At 44.8% G+C, this 17,783-nt stretch overlaps 1 protein-coding gene across 5 annotated transcripts in view; it reads right to left on the bottom strand.

Moving 5' to 3' along the window:
* ADGRA1 (adhesion G protein-coupled receptor A1) overlaps nt 1–17,783 on the bottom strand; it is a 1,190,508-nt gene that overhangs the window by 326,461 nt on the left and 846,264 nt on the right. For 2 of the 5 annotated variants that reach the window (XM_073546510.1, XM_073546511.1), the window contains 2 exons: nt 10,594–10,801; nt 9,558–9,766 (listed from right to left, as the gene is read on the bottom strand). In XM_073546510.1, the coding sequence (XP_073402611.1) occupies nt 9,558–9,766; nt 10,594–10,801 (417 nt within the window). Of the gene's footprint in view, nt 1–9,041; nt 9,538–9,557; nt 9,767–10,593; nt 10,802–11,108; nt 11,186–17,783 lie in introns of those variants that run through there. The other 3 variants (XM_073546513.1, XM_073546517.1, XM_073546515.1) reach the window with 3 other exon arrangements.

Here is a 17,783-nt window from a genome sequence, read left to right as displayed (position 1 = left end):
TTGCTGGAGGTCTAAACAGAGAAAGTTGACCGCAGTGCTCTGCTATTTTTCGCCAGTCCTAAAAGCAATGAAAGGAGAGGAGGTCAAATATGTCCACCTCCGCTTCTTTCAAGACAGGGCTCTGCAGAGCAAGGTGCCTGGGTTTAGAGTCTTGTTTTCATGGTCAGTGGAATTCCAGCAATTAGTTATGCCCTAACCCAGGAATAGGTGATAATTATTATCTTGAGAATAACAATTTAAGACTGTTCCAAAACTCTCCTATCAACGTACAAGGGCATTGTTTGATATACTCAGATTATGGCACAATAGTGCCTAACAAAGTTCCGACAAAAGCAAATTCTATTTTAAGAAGATTGGCACACCATTATTTACAATGGGAGACATTTCTTATGGTATGATTGACATTAGCTAAAAGTGACATGTCAGAAGTTTTGATTTTGATGAGCCGAGTGTTGAGAATCCATTTACTTATTGAAATAAAGGTTCAAAAACTAAGTTGAGTGCAGTGTCCCTTTAGCTTTTTCTCCTCTCTACTTGAAGAACCAAGTACCCAGTCCTATGGTATGGAGACACGAGGGTCAGTGGGTGCTTTTGTTCACTGGCCTGGCTGTCTTTAGAAAGACTGCACTGGTAAGGTATCATTCCACTGAATGCCCGTACTCCTTTCCTGTGGTCCGAACATTACTCAGACAGCACAGGGTGAGGGTACCACACTCCGATAAAATGTTATTGGATTACCAACAGTCAACAACATATAGTATATTCCCAGCAAGTACACAATATGGTGTAAATGACAGCTTTCACTGGCTCACTGTGGATTACAATCTGTGTGACTGCAGGGATTTCCAGGCCAAATACACCAACCAGTAGCAGCCCACTTTTGGCGGGCACCCACAGATAAGAAATATGGGCAAACTTAGCAAGCTGACTGAGCACAGTGAGGTATGTGGTCAGGTGATCTGATTGTCCCAACCTGTGTTCTCTAGACAACTTTTTCAGCTTAGTGATGGGCAGGTAAGCAGATCTGTATTGCACCAGATAGAACCGTGGTTCCTGGGTTGACATCTTGTATAGTCACACCAGTGACAGGAGCAGGGCCCTTTTATATCCCACAGCTTTCATTGCAGGGCAACGTCCCACAGGATTGGGGTAAGATGAGGGAGGTAATCCCTCGTTGTTCGATTGTTTAATTAGACTGCATATTTGTCCTCCATGTTGTGTAGACTTGTAAACCACAGTGGGCTGATGCAATACGAAATCAGCAAGCATTCCACAAATGAACATGCAACATGGGTCAACAGACAGTCTCATATGAAACAATGGGTCATGTCCCTTGATGTACTGAAAAAAGGAATAGTACATATATCATAATTAAGAATAATTCACTCCCTCACCAGTGTCCAAATTATCGCTGTGTCATTCAATAGGGATCTATAAATAGTCTGTAGGGGAGTTGAGAAAAAATGATCAAAGCCAAAAAGGCACAGTGCTCAGCTGAGCAATTCTGCCCTTTTCAATTTACGAATAGCTGGGGGTCATAGCAATTGGACCCCAAATGTCAGGTCAAAAGTTTTATAAAATAATAGATACCCTTTAAGATTAACTTAAAAGTAGACACCTACATGCCTTACATGCAGCAGACATACAGTGGAGCTTGTTGAGTTATACCATAGAAGGTTCCATCTCCACCTTCAGTGATCTAGCATTGAGATATCATCAAGCATAAGGATTCGGCCAGATGTACATGATTAACAGCCAATAACTGGATTCATTGCTGTCCTCCGACATGTTACTTTACTATGTATGGTTGTGTAAATTAAACCTGGCACTAATTAATCCACATATTACATTTGGTACAGAACCCCATATGGCTATCAGTATTAGACTTGGCGTTAAACACGGACAGACATTAGACGTGGTAAGAGATAGAGCTCGGCAGAGAAGATGTCACTTTGAGTATCATACTTGGCACAACATCAGGTATTTTGAAGTGGAAATTAGCAGCCGATGTATTTTCTCCAAATTAGTTCTGGCTCCTCGTATATACAGTAAGCATTCTGCATTTTATATCGGCCATTTAACTATGATGATGCTCATGTCAAATGTGTCACCAAATGTTACATTGGCACTACAGGTGACTCTGCATAGAGTCTTATCTCAATTTTCGGACCACCAATAGCTCAATTTACCCTAGGCTCTCTAATTGGTCTCCCCTTGAGAAACTTTTCTTACAGATCCCTAGGATGATTGATTGAGGTTGGCCTCAAATGTGTATGGTATATGTATGTGTATTACTCATAGGTAACAGTAATTGTGGGACCCCATGTTCTCAAGGTCGAGGAGGTGGTCCCACAATTTACTATTTACTTACTAAATGGGAAACTGCTGGGGAAATCAGACATGGAAAAAGACTTAGGCATCTTAGTCAATAAGAAGCTAAATTGGAGTGCCCAGTGTCAGGCAGCTGCCACCAAAGCAAATAGAGTCATGGGATGCATTAGAAGAGGTCTGGGGACACGAGATGAAAACATAATTCTCCCTCTGTACAAATCACTCGTCAGACCACACTTGGAGTATTGTGTGCAATTTTGGACGCCGGTGCTCAAGAAAGACATTACTGAACTTGAAAGGGTTCAAAGGCGGGCTACTAAATGATAAATGGAATTGGTTCACTACAATACCCAGAAAGGTTATCAAAATTAGGTCTATTTACTCTAGAAAAGAGAAGACTTAGGGGAGACTTAATATATATGTACAAGTATATCAGAGGGCAATACAGAGATCTCTCCAATGAACTGTTTGTACCAAAGACTGTGACAAGAACAAGGGGGCATTCTCTTTGTTAGGAGGAAAGACAATTTCTGCACCAGCATAGAAGAGGGTTCTTCATGGTAAGAGCAGTGAGGCTCTGGAATTCTCTTTCTGAGGAAGTGGTGATGGCCAACTCACTGAATGAATGTAAGAAAGGAATGGATGCTTTTCTTGTGAGTAACAGTATAGAAGGTTACGAATAACATAATATTATAGGTAGATGGTTGACCCAGCTTAGGGGAAGGGATTTTTTTCCCTATGGAGAAAATTGGCTTCTACTCTGTGGGTTTTTTGCCCTCCCCAAGATCAACAATGCAGAACAGCTGCACTAAAAATAGGCTGAACTAGATGGACATAAGGTCTTCCTTCAGCCTTCAAAACTATGTTACTATGTTACTATGTTAGAAGTAGAGTTACCATTAAACATTTAGAACATTTACAATGAATTAGTGATCACCAGGTGGATGGAGGACCATATTTTTTTACTCCTATTTCTGTAGGTAAATCCAATCCAAATCACTGGATATGCATTTTCCTAATGATTGCTGAAAGTCTGAAATTTAGGACCCCACCTAGTCAGAGAATGAAGCATACAAAATACAGTTTTTACTTGCACAGCAGCACTTCTGACCGAGATTGGTGGGGGTTCTACAGTAGAGGACAAACTTCAGTGCTCATAAAGTGATGACCTATGCGAGTGATATATCAATTAATAAGATAGGAGTGCACCTTTTTCATAATTTTGGACATTTGTACGACTTTGGTGATTTACATTCTAAAAGCAGGCAAAACTTGCTCTCTTGGCAGGAAAGAAGCTACCGTATATACTCGAATATAAGCCGAGATTTTCAGCCCATTTTTTGGGGCTGAAAGTCCCCCTCTCGGCTTATATTCGAGTCATATACACCAGGGGGTCGGAGGGGGAGGGGGGCGAGGGTGTCAGGTCATACTTACCTGTCCTGGCACGGTCTCTGCAGCCCCCAGCTTCTCCACGATCTCCCTTCCTTCCTTCAGCGGTCACATGGTACCGCTCATTACACTCATGAATATGCGCATATTCATGAGTTTAATGAGCGGTACCACGTGACCGCTGAAGGCAGGAAGGGAGATCGTGGAGAAGCTGGGGGCTGCAGAGACCGTGCCAGGATGGGTAAGTATAGCGATACTCACCTGTCCGGGGTCCATCGCTGCTTGCTGCTGTCTGGCACGTCATCTGTCAGTGACGTTTAGATAGCAGAGGACACGGTGACGTAGTGCGCGCCATGCCCCCTGCAGTCTGAACGTCACTGACAGATGACATGCCAGACAGCAGCAAGCAGCGATGGACCGGGGGACAGGTGAATATCTCAGGTGCCAGCAGTGACACCGGCACCTGGCCCCAGCGACGGAGAAGTGATTATGTAATTTTTTTAATCTTTAAATGCAGCAGCGGCAGCATATGGGGGCATAATGTATGGAGCATCTTATAGGGGCAGCATATAGGGGCATAATCTGTGGAGCATCTTATGGGGGCAGCATAAAGGGGCATAATCTATGGAGCATTTTATGGGGGCAGCATATACAGTAGAGGTATAATCTATGGAGCATCTTATGGGGCAGCATATGGGGGCATAATCTATGGAGCATCTTATAGGGGCAGCATATAGGGGCATAATCTATGGAGCATCTTATGGGGGCAGCATATTGTGGCATAATCTATGGAGCATCTTCTGGGGGCAGCATATGGGGCATAATGTATGGAGCATCTTAGAGGGGCAGCATATAGGGGCATAATCTATGGAGCATCTTATGGGGGCAGCATATGGGGGCATAATCTATGGAGCATCTTATAGGGGCAGCATATAGGGGCATAATCTATGGAGCATCTTATGGGGGCAGCATATTGTGGCATAATCTATGGAGCATCTTATAGGGTGCAGCATATTGTGGCATAATCTATGGAGCATCTTAAGGGGCAGCATACAGGGGCATAATGTATGGAGCATCTTAGAGGGGCAGCATATAGGGGCATAATCTATGGAGCATTTTATGGGGGCAGCATATGGGGGCACAATCTATGGAGCATCTTATAGGGGCAGCATATAGGGGCATAATCTATGGAGCATCTTATGGGGGCAGCATATAGGGGTATAATATATGGAGCATCTTATAGGGGCAGCATATAGGGGCATAATCTATGGAGCATCTTATGGGGGCAGCATATAGGGGTATAATCTATGGAGCATCTTATGGGGCAGCATATGGGGCCTATTCTATGGAGCATCTTATGGGGGCAGCATATGGGCATAATGTATGCAGCATCTTACGGGGCAGCATATGGGGCCTATTCTATGGAGAATCTTAAGGTGCAGCATATGGGGGCATAATCTATGGAACATCTTATGGGGCCATAACCTTTATGGAGCAGCATATGGGGCATATTATTCTATGGAGCATCTTATGGGGTCATTATTGACCTTTGTTCAGCATTATATGGGGTGTATTTTGTATGGAGCATCATATGGGGCCCATCATGAACTGTATGGAGCATTATATGGGGTGCCTGATTCAATATGGATATTCAAAAACATTTAACCTACTGATGTCTCAATTAATTTTACTTTTATTGGTATCTATTTTTATTTTTTAAATTTACCAGTAGCTGCTGCATTTTCCACCCTAGGCTTATACTCGAGTCAATAAGTTTTCCCAGTTTTTTGTGGCAAAATTAGGGGGGGGGGGTCGGCTTATACTCGAGTATATACTACTTAAAAAAGCAGGTTTTGCTGCGTTTTTCGTTCCATTTTTGCTGTGTTTTTCATGCTAATGGTTTAATGACTGTTGTTCTTGAGTTTTTTGCACCAAAAACACAGCAAAACCTAATAACTGCATTTTCCTGCTTTTTTCCACTTACTTATTGCTTTCTAAGGGGGAAAAATGCTGCAAAATCACTGAAAGAAATGCAAAAATGCGGCAGTTTTCCAATACAGTCAGGAAAAACAACAATGTGTGTGCAAGAGATTTCTGAAATCTCATAGTTTTTGCTGGTACTGTAAAATGCAGCTTTTAGTGTACTTTCACACTTGCGTTTTTTTTGCGCTGCGCACAGTGCGCAGTGCAAACGCACATTAAAAAAGCATCATGCATTTTTGTGTGTTTTTGTTTTGCGCGCGTTTTTTTTTTTAAAAACGCATGCTTTTTTTGCGCTGATGTGCGCATTAACATGCGCTCGTCAGTGCACCCATAGAATATAATGGGTGGTTGGGTGAAAAAAAAAACGCATTGCGTGCGCATGCGTTTTTTGGGGGCAAGTCAAATGCTCAAAAAATGCAACAGAGAGCATTTTGCGCGCCAGAGCGCACACTACAAAAAAACGCATGCACATATAAATGCGTACAAACGCATGTGTATGCACACCCATGAAAATAATAGGAAAAAAATGCATGCTTTTTTTGCGCAAAAAAACGCAAGTGTGAAACCAGTCTTAATTTGCCAAAAAAAAACAAAAAACACAGAGCAAAAATGCAACATGTTAACATAGTCTATGGCGACTTCCTGACTTTCACCCTACAGTTGGTGTTGGGGGACAGAAGGATCCAATATTTCTGATTACCAATCCTTTTGTTTTCTAAGAGGTAAGCTGCCTTATTTAGAGATGTTTAACAGCGACTCTCTTATGGAATACAGGAACACTCAGCAGATTTGGGGAAGTTGGGCAAGATAGCTGTCAGCTAAATAATATGGGGGGCTGTAGAGCTCATGCGCACTGTCTAGGTCCAACAACTCCATACTAAGAGGTTCCATTATCTAAAATTAAAGTTTTATTGTCACATCTGCCACAGGCTCAAAAAAGCTACCGCAGACAGACTTGGCACAAGCCACTCCATGTGGAAGAGTCCAGAGGAACCAGAAACTTCACCCTTTAACCTCTGTACAAATAGTTGGTCTTATAATGGGGTCCACTGAATTGTTCTCATGGAAAGGATTCCAGCCGGAAGAGTGAATCAGTAACAAGGAGGATCACCACATGGGGTCAGTGCCAAGAGGCCACATCAGGGACAAAACTGGAAAAAAGTGGATGTTCAAAATTCAAGCTGAGGTCACAAAACGGTAAAAATCAGGAAGACAACACACAAGAGCAAAGAGTAGAGCATTGAGCCAGTTAGGTAGGACTCATTGACTGGCAGTGGAAGTCCGAGAAATAGGAGTTAACATAGCAGACAACCTCGCCCAGGGCACTTGGCAAGTAGTAAACAAAACCAAACAATCTTGCGACACCAAAAGTTCCAGAAATAAAACAGGACCGACACTGTCTTGAGTCACCTGCAACCAAAATGGGGCACTACCTTGAGGCCGAAGTAGAAACAGAGGGGTCAGGAATATATGTTAAATGCTCTATATTTTTTGTAGACACATTCAATATATAAACTGGTGCTCATGGCAAAACATGGCCTAAAATGGCAATACATGCAATGCATAATTAAGGGGGTACACAAATGAGCAAATATATGCTGTCAAAATTAAGTAGATCTGCTCAGCTCATGGGGAAAACCAAAAAATCACATTGGCAGGAAGAAAGTGACGTTAGTAATAATAGTAGGGAAATGTAGTTTAAGGAATAGACCATGAGCAGAGCAGATACACATACAAAAGGAAACAAAAAGTGAACTGACTAGACCCACAGTAAATATGCAGCAGTGATAGTTATCTAGTTAAAGCCGCAAACCAGGGACCCAACACACCCGACGCGCGTTTCGCTTTGGAAAGCTTGGTCCAGGGGTGAATTGGGTGACATGACAGGTTGCACCACCTTACATTGAAGGCTACGGGTTCACAATCATGTAGGATATACCACAGGAATGACATTTCTGTAACTCTCCATTGGGGCAGACCACAGGTCACGATGTGGCCCTACTGACAATCAATCAACGTGACAGCATGTAGCATAATGCATCGTCACGCAGCTCTAGGCTAATACAGCTTCAGCTCTGTAGTCAATGCCTTTTGAACTCCATTTTGCACATTTTAATGCAATTTATTACAAGTGAAATATTTTGCACAAAATGTAAAAAAAAAACTGTCATCAGTGTCAAGGATTGGATTTATTTTTTTTTTTTGTGGAAAATCAGTTTGCATAAAAGAAACCACAGATATGTGAACAGGACCATAGACTATAATGGTAAAGTGTTCTATCCATGAATGAGGCCTTATATACATATATAGACAAAGTAATGAGCAGTATATGACCGGACATCCCCAAAGACCCTTTATAGCCACATCCAAATGCTGCAGTAAATTTAGCTCCATCACCACACTTAACAGTCCCAGTATGTCATAATATTCCCAAATAAGCATTCTCCACCGAGCCAAATGAAAACTATGTAAATTAGCCATGTGTGCACGACTGGACACCGTAATATTCTGAGCCTAATGTGAAAATACGGAAAACAATCAATGCAAAGTGCAGCAAACACCAAAAAGTATTGTATCCGCATCTTATGGGAAAATCAGTATGCGGCACATAGGGGAGGCTGGCACATTGCCAACAGCATGGAATCACATGGAGCCTTGTAGTTCCACATCACCCGGCGAGTTAGGGTTTGACTACTGTATCCCAAATGATGTGACGTGGATACCGTACAATTCTAAGCTATGTGCACGTCCAATGTTTTTTTAATGGACGACCGCGGAGCAGGCTCGTAATCAATTTGGTTTCTCATGAAGTAGACAGCAATAATCACATGGATATAGTCTCCGGCTTCGGTCACAGCCTCCTGTGATGATTGGCTGACGTCTGTGCTCTCTGTGACTGCAGCAGCTTGGAATTCTCTGCACACGTCTTCACAATCTCACCGTCGTCTGTGCCTGTCCTTTTCCAAACCCATAAAAAAAGCGACATTAACTTAATGCAAAGAGCCGATGCAACAACGAGCCTCCGACGCGTTGTGTATTGCATTACGCATTATTGCCAATTACTACAAACCCTTCCGAAATGCCGTTATTAAAATCCCTATCGGCATCATAAACATGACGCTACAATAATAAGAGAATCGTTTCGCCTCGATTTGCTTATTATTAACTTAAATGTTCTCCTAATAACCCCAATGGGATAACTTTCTATGGAGAAATAGTAAAAAACATACTGCAATGAAGGCCATCCACACAGTCAGCTCGGAGGAAAATGCTTCCATTAGAAAAGATCATTTTTTTTACTCTTATTTCCCATCCGCCAACAATGTACTTATTCCTACCTGGATGCACTGAGCAAAGAGGAACCTCTTATCTTCAAAGTGGATCTCTCAATCCTATTCCTTCAACCATTTATTAAATGATTCAACATTGCGGTATTCCTGCAACTAATTAGTATGATCAACACAGTGCAAGACGGGAACAAAGCAGACAACCATCTCGGGTGCAGTCCTGCAATGTAGAACTGCCTGATGTTAATCAATCAGCCCTCAACTCCTGCCCAAAGCTCTGGCATAGAGGCCGACTGTGAATCCATTCATAGATAACAAAAAATAAGAAGCCATGCAAAGTATTTCACGCCTAGACCTTCCAACGCGCCAGGGGTTAAAGAGAGCAAGTCGTCCCGGTCAGGCTTGAATCATTAACTTTAATGCAAGGAATCAAATGCAAATTGAAAAGAGTGCTTCTATCGTCTTTAACACGTTACACAGTCCTCTGCACATTTATCAGAATGATTTGGCTTTTTTGAGAGGGGGCTGTACAGCCTGTGTCACCGTTAGAAAAAAAAAAGTACTCACCATTAGCACGGCAAAGTTACCGAAGTGAGTGCACTGAATGGTGGTTATATTTGCAGTCGAGGTAATTATGTGGCAACCTTCTCCACACCAGCCCCCATTTCCGTCAAGAAGGTCAAAATCCCAAAAGGCAGCAAAAGGGTCTATACCACTTGTAAAGTGTCTCAGGGCTATGGTCAATGGATGAATGAGGTTTCCGAAATTGTACCCATCTGCAAAATGAGAAAACACATGAGAAAGGTTTTATGGAGGCAAAGAAAGGGGGTCATGGACAATTGTTAACATTTTACACCTTGGACAATGCCATATGGATCGTGATTACTGTTCTTCGAGGCATTCTGAAAAGTTTTGCGTCCATTAATTGCACTTTTAATTGTTGTGGCGTCAACTTTGAGATCACCACCGATTATTCTAATCTACGTCTTATGTAACCATTCATCAACCCATCGCATGTAAAGCTTTGACGTTCAGCAGAACCCTTAGCTCTGTCTGCAGCACGACACAGCGAGAGGCTGAGGACGACGCTTACTCCTCGTCGAACTGCATGAATGGGCATTAATATGCAAGGAGCAAGGTACTACCATTCATAGGGACTGCGATAACTTTCCTCATTAAAGGCTCATTCACACGTCAGTATTTGGTCAGCATTTTGCATCAGTGTTTGTATGCCAAAGCCAGGAATGGAACTTACCAAGAAAAAAAATATAATTGAAAGACTGATGTCTGTTCTTTGTTTTGGAAACACTCCTGGTTTGGGCATACAAATACTGATGAAATACTGATCAAAAATACTGATGTGTGAAAGAGGCCATACGGTGCAATTATGACACTACGAGTCTTAGGTTGCCTATTCATGATGACCAAAGTCAAGTCCAATTAATTTTCTAATCTCACAACTTGGCCACATTGTTCACGTCTAGATTACTGGTAGGAACGACTAGTCCCCCCGTCCTAATTTGCAAAAAAAATAAAAGCACATCGTTCCCCCATTTGCAAATTCAAACGTCAGGCACAGGGGGGAAAAAAAAGAGCAACTTACCTATTTTAGAAAGCACAGCTGGTGTAGCAACCGCCCGACGTTTTCCCTGATCTGCAAGATAGGTTGTGTTCCCAGTGATCGGAAAGAGTTTTCCATTCCGAAAGACAATGAGCTGGAGCTTGCAAGTGGAGTTATCAACAGATTGCAATGAAGGAGACTGTGCAAAGGCAGACTGTGGCAAATGAATGGAAGCGATGGCTATAGTGTTCTGTAGATCAGAGAGAGAGAGGGAGCCAGAGAGAGAGAGAGAAAGCAGGAGGGAAAAAAAAAAGAAAAAATTGAAAATGCAAGTCACAACAGGGCTGCTTTCATTAGATTTTTTAAACTACGGCACTAAGAATATGCGATCGCTTCCTAATTCTTTTTTCCTGCAGAATGGAAGCAACCATACAAGCGGGAGCTGTAACCATGGAAATAAGACTGGTAGAGTGCATATTAACAGGGAAAGCATTTCCATCGCATGTGTAAGTCTGTATGGTCAAGCTCCCTGCTGTAGAGGTGAGAATGGTTCTTACCATGCCTGCTAGAGGGTCCATCAACACTGCAGATCTGATTTAAAGAGACAACCTCTACCAGGTTTTCTCCTTCACGTAATACAGAATCAGACAACTTACATTAAAGCCTCCGCTTGCAAAGCAAAGCTTTAAAGGGATGCAGGAATCATTTTTTTTTTTTTTTTTTTAAAAAGGGGGATAATGTAGTGTGAAGACAAGACTCATGATAGGCAACACTGCTCCCCCGCGTGAAATTACACATTCACGCATTACGGACTGGTCTTCAAGATGGAATGATTTAATAACAAGATCTTGCCCTGAGACAGGGACAGAAGTGCAAGCAGCTGAAAGCAAGAAACACTTAGACACAGCTTGATCCCTGGAAACTTGTGTATTTGATGGATTTAACTGGAAGGGAAACAGCTTCCAGGGATGTAGAAGGGGATGCAAACTTCCTGGGTGCTAAGGAGTTAATCCCTTGCTATTCCCTCATATAAACCACTGAGGATGCTAACGTCACCGTCATCGGGACTAGACCTTTAAAAAACAATTCAAAGCCCATAGTCACAAAGATGCTCATGAATAAGGGAATTAGTCAAAAAAACATAGGGAAAAGAGGATGACAACCTCCCCATTCTGAGCACTCCACTCATTTTTATTATCCACTGTGTTCTGCTATTATGTATAATAACCAAGTTTACAGATTCCATTTCAAGGAGATTTCCCTTAGGTGCCAGTGTAGACATTTACATGCATATATGATTATATTACACTGCTTTTTTATGCCTTTCTTCATTCTCTTGCTCCATCCTATTGTGTCTATAGTCAGTTTTGTATGTCTGCTAAATGCTATCAGCTACTTGTTACAGTTATGGCTAATTGTAGATCATCAGAGCACTGGCATCTATTACAGATTCATTGCTGCTTCTGCTACACTGTTGTAAGCAGCTTTTAAAAATTTGGTAATCAATGATTTCTTTCTTTCCTTCTTTTTTTCTTCCTTCTAAACCTCACTTCCATCCTTCCCTATCTCCCTTCTTTCATTCCCTCCCTTCCTTTCTTCCTCTCCCTTTCTCCATTGCTCCTATTCCTCTCTACTTCCTTCTCTCCTTCCAATTCTTCCTTGCTTCTTTCCTTACCTTTCTCCCTTCTTTCCTTCCTCATTTCCTTCCTTTCTCTCTCTCTCCCTTCCCGCTCTTCCTTCATTCCTTCCTACCCTTCCTTTTTCTCATTTTCTCCTTCCCTCCCTTCTTCACTCCGCTCCCTCTTTTCTTCCCTCCTTCCTTCCTTCCTTCCCTTCCTTTCTCTTTCTCTCTCTCCCTACCTTCTTTACTTTTTCTTTTTCTATTCTTTCTTTCTTTCTCTCTCTCTCTTTCTTTCTTTTTCTTTCTCTCTCCCTCCTTTCCTTCTCTTCCTTTTTTACTTCCTTCCTTCCATCTCTTCCTTCCTTTCCCTATCTCTTTCTCTCTCTTCCTTCCTGCATACTTCCACCCTCTCTTCCTCTCTCCTTCCTTTCTCTCCTTCCATCTCTTCTCTGTCTCTCTATTACTTCTTTCCTTCATTACTTCTCTCTCTCCCTTTCTCCTTCCCTCCTCTGCCTCTCTCCTAACCTCCTTACTTTCCTTCCTTCCATCTCTCGCTTTCTTCCTCTCTCTTTCCTTCCTTCCATCCCTTCCTGCCTTCCTTCTTCTCCCTTTCTGCTTCTCTCCATCCTTTGCCTGTCTCCTTCACTCACTTCCCTTCTATCTCTTCCTTCCTCCCTTTCCCTCCTTCCCTCCCTCCCTTCCTTCCTCTTTCTCTCTCTCTTCCTGAATTTCTCCCAGCTCTTCATTCTTTGCATCCTTCCCACCTTTCCTCTCCCATCTCCTTCTCTCCCTGCCTTCCTGCCTCCTTCCTTCCTTCCCTCCCTTTTTTACTTCTGCTAGTGGATGATGCTGACAAGTAAATGTCCACACTTACTGTTAGGATTGGCGGAACACACCAAATAAAAAATTATAATAAGGTGTGTTTGTAATACGTGTGCCGACTGGGGGGTGGTCCCATTCGTCAGCGAAACAGACTGGAGCCAGAAACAGATGAACGTTCAATCAGGTCCTCTTTACTGGGTGTCTTCTCTGTCATCCACAGAAATACGACAGCTCCTGCATGCTGGCCTGGGTACCTGTCATCTCCTCCTCCTGTCTACGACGGTCCTCTAGGTTCTTTCACTGAGGCTGCCGTTAGGCCCACAGCGCTTCCCCTTGTCGAGTCCGTCTGTCCGGTACCCCAGGTGTCTTCTCAGTGCAGCTGTTCTGTCAGGGCCACCCCCCCCGACTGTCTGTCTCCCTTTGGGACTCTCCCTTCTTTTATTCCCTTTCTCTGGAAATCCCCTTCTTAGACCCTGTAACTCCGCCCACCATGACTATGCGTTTCCAAGCTTCAGCTGCTGTTAGGTCCTTTGCTCAGTATCCTATGTCTCCATCTAGTGGCCAAAACTCAGCACTACACCATCTCTCACTAATGCTAGATGTTTCCCCACACATATATACAAATTACAATAAAGCATTGTATACTGCACTTTTTTACATTTTATCTTCCTTCTTCAGACAGATCCACATATCAGTCCATCCCCCTACATACCCCCTTGCTTTGAGAATTGTCGTCCCCAATCCTGTATCCTTCGTTTTTTAGTACTTCCCCACTTTCTTGTCTGTATGGCCAGTTACCAAGCAGGGCCTGGAACCCTCTAGCTCTACACGGGATGCTAGCAGAGCCGGGAGCAATTAAGCTCCGAGTAGTAGATGGCTACCCGCAGGCACTTATGCCTCTATGACAATCTCCATTCATTGGGGTATGACCACCCGGACTCCTCGACGAGTACTCTTCCCCACATATCTTACACTTCTGAAACCTTCTCTGGTTGGAGTAGGACCACCTGGACTCCTCAACGGGTACTCTCCTCCACTTTTCCACTTTCAGAGCTGTGTTTAGTTCTAGGGGTGAAATGACCGAGGCTGGGCCTACCAGGTCACCGTTTTCCCCCCTCCATTGTTTTGGGTATCTCCCACCAAGGACCTGACCTGTGGACCACTGTCTGTTCCAAATCATAAACCGTCATATACCTTCTTTTACATTTTTATCATGGCAAACATTTTTCACAGTTACAACCTGGACCTTTTTGAATACATTTTTCTGGCAACATTTAAATTATTCAGCATATCCGCTAATTCTCTCTCGACATTATAACCTCAAACATTTATTTAAACATTACTGTATTAACCATTATGAAAACATTTGCAAACAAGAGTGCCCCCTTCCATTGCGGAAAATACCCCATTACACTCCTGCTGCGTCAGGAGATAGGGTTTTTTACCCCGAAGGGACGCGGAACAGTCCCCATGCTGCGCAATGGCGCACAGCAGTCCCGGTAGTCCGTGAACGTCAACGGTGCTCCGGGCCATCTCCTGATGGCCGATTTTCTCCACCTGCAGAAGAAAACCCCCCACAGCCGTGGAGCCCCTGGGATGTCTGGCAGCCCCTGGGCCATGAACGTCCTTAGTGCCCGAGACCCTGGAGTCTACCTCTCCTTTACGGGGTTCCGTATTCTTCTGGGTGTACTATCTCAGCCACCATATAGTAGCCGCGGGGACAGTACTCTTTATAAAAGGATACTCAGTCCCCCATCTGCAGGGCCCTCCCATGCTTGATGGAGGCTGCGTTGAGGTAGACTTTGTGGCCAGTCTCTGTCTCTTTAATGACCCCGTAGCCCCATTCAACGTTGGTATAGATGAGACGGCCGTTGGCTCCGTGGGACAGACATGGTGGTTACCCCCTTCTCATGGAGGACTGCCCAGATCTCCCGCTCCTTGGACTTCTTCTGGGCAATGATGTTGGAGATCCAGACAGATGGCCCCATATAGGCCACGGACCCGCTCCACACTGGTGACGCGGGACAAAGAGAAGCTGGGCAGGGAGGCTGAGGGTCGACGTCAGCCGGCCCAGTGTAGGCCGCGGATCCATCAGGAGCCGATGATGCTGGGCAAGAGGAGGCTGAATGTGGAGGCTGAGGCTCAGGAGCGTGGACCTTAGGCCTTGCACCCCTTTGGGCTGGTAAAGTAGGACAGGGTGGAGCTGGGAGGGGAGGCTGGGGATCGATATCATGGATTTTGGGCCTAGTGCTTGTACGAGGCAGGGAGGCGGGTGCTGCCTGCGGTGCTGCCGGCCAGGGCGGGGAGATGCTCAACTTCCCCGAAGCCGCGGCTTCCTTCCGGCTGCTCCGCAGCTCCTCCAGAGGCTTGGGCAACCGAGCGACCAGAGTTCCCAAGATGTCACCAGAATCGGCCCCCTCCTGCTGTGAGAGCTCGATGTCGCCAGCCTCCACCAGTGGGAAGGGCCCCGCCATTATTCTGCTGCTTCTGGTCCCATCGACCTGGAGTCCGCTGCTGTTCTTCATCCCGCCTTCCAGCAGGACTGGCCTTCAGGCCCAATGGTTCCACAGGGCGCGTCAGTGACAGCTTCTCCAGTGGCTGCTTCGGCACGGCTGCTGCTGCAGGCGGGCATGCCTTCACCTCCAACTCCACGGGTCCAGCAGCCAGCAGCTCCAGCTCGGTTTGGGGTTCTTTTCGAGTAAGTGTCCGGTACACCGGCAGTGACTCCCAGGCACAGGTGATTCGGCAGGCCTCGACTTCCTGCCGTCATCTCCACTCCATCCTGACAGTCGCCATTTCTGTAGGTGCGCAAAGTCTCTTTCTGGATTTTCTTGGTTAAATCCAGCAAGATCAATCACAGTCCATAAATCACAATCTTCAACCCGTTCAGCTCGGGTCCTTTTCTTCTATCTCCCAGCGCGGCCTCACCGCCTGTGTTGGGTAGTGATGATCCTGCCGACTACGCCACTTGTAGTACGTGTGCCGACTGGGGGGTGGTTATTTCGGCAGCGAAATAGACTGGAGCCAGAAACAGATGAACGTTCAATCAGTTCCTCTTTATTGGGTGTCTTCTCCGACATCCACAGCAATGCGACAGCTCCTGCATGCTGGCCTGGGAACCTATCACCTTCTCCTTCTCTTGTCTACGACGGCCCTCTAGGTTCTTTCACTTTGGCTGCCATTAGGCCCACAGCCACAGCGCTTCCCCTCGTCGAGTCCGTCCGGTACCCCAGGCGTCCTCTCGGTGTAGCTGTCCTGTCAGGGCCACCCCCCGACTGTCTGTCTCCATCTGGGACTCTCCCTTCTTTTATTCCCTTTCTCTGGAAATCCCCTTCTCAGACCCCGTAACTCCGCCCATCATGACTATGCGCTTCCTACCTTCAGCTACTGTTAGGTCCTTTACTCACTATCCTATATCTCCATCTAGTGGCCAAAACTCAGTACTACACCGTCTCTCACTAATGCTAGATGTTTCCCCACACATATATACAAATTACAATAAAGCATTGTACGCTGCATGTTTTTTATATTTTATCTTTCTTCTTCAGACAGGTCCGCATATCAGTCCATCACCCTACATGTTCGCAACCCAGGGTCCACTGTGCGGTGATGGAGACACCGCAGCTAGCACAATGGTGGAGCAAGGCTGCGAGAAAACACTTAAAGCACACTGAGTTAAATGTCACTCAGTGTGCACAGAGCACAAAGTAACAATCTCTGTTACACCATAGAGCGGTACTATGAAGCAAAGCAAATAGGACTATACCCTGTTAGACTGCACAGGAGTATAGAAAAATACTAATTGGGGACCCTATAACTTAATCCCCCAGGGAAGACTAAGCTGGTGGTTGACCCTGATCTGACACACGGTGTGCTTTAGCTTGTGTGCCTGAGGATGCCCGGTGCAGATGCTAATTTTAAGCGGGAGTTCCCACCCTACACTGCCTGTCTAGACCAACACTCACAGTGCTATTAGCGGCACACGTGCACACAGGGTGGTAAAGTAGCCACCAGCACACCAAACAAACAAGATACTAGCACACAGGTGTGTGCCATTGAGAGCTTTTTATACCTTGCTCAAGTCCAGACAGACAGGACCTTGCCTGTGGACCAATCTGAAGCTGCCACATCACCACAGCACCTGACGTCCAAGCACTAATGGGAAGGCACTATATCATGGACATGCTCAGTAGAGTGAAATCTGGACTTAGGCTCCAGAGCACAGCGCTGCACATGTAAACTAGTAGTCACCATAGACTTAGATGGAGGGCCAGCAATAACTATACATGCAGCATGAGCCTGGGCAAGGTGCTGGGACCGAAATCTGTGCTGAGCAGTGATCCCAGTGGTTGAGCCTGAATGGGAGACCACAGCACCAGCCAAGGCTTGAGATCCATCCTGTGCAGAGGGAGAATCCTGGCACCTAACACTTACATCTTGAACCCTTTACTATGACAGACATAATAATGAAGAACTGGTTGCCCTTGATGTTTAGTACCCCAGGCAAACAGCTGATTTTCTTTGGCAAAGACTCATCTGGCTGGGCCCTGAAAGGCGTCGACATAATAGTTGAACAGAATGAGTCCACCAAAGTTTGAGCTACTTCTTAGCTCCTAGATCTGGGATTTGGGCTTGGGATTTTCTCTATGACATCCATATACAACTTTATTAAAGATTTCAAGTGAATTTCAGTGACTTAAGTTTTTGTATTTGTATATGAGAAATAACACTACTCCTATCCACTATATGACTTTTATCTTGCCTTCCCCCCAAGTTTCTGCAGGCTCTT

The sequence above is a fragment of the Dendrobates tinctorius genome, unplaced genomic scaffold, assembly GCF_039654945.1.
Source record: "Dendrobates tinctorius isolate UK_male_01 unplaced genomic scaffold, ASM3965494v1 ptg000147l, whole genome shotgun sequence".
In the NCBI taxonomy this organism is placed as follows: Eukaryota; Metazoa; Chordata; class Amphibia; order Anura; family Dendrobatidae; genus Dendrobates; species Dendrobates tinctorius.
This window is presented reverse-complemented; position numbering and strand designations above follow the sequence as displayed.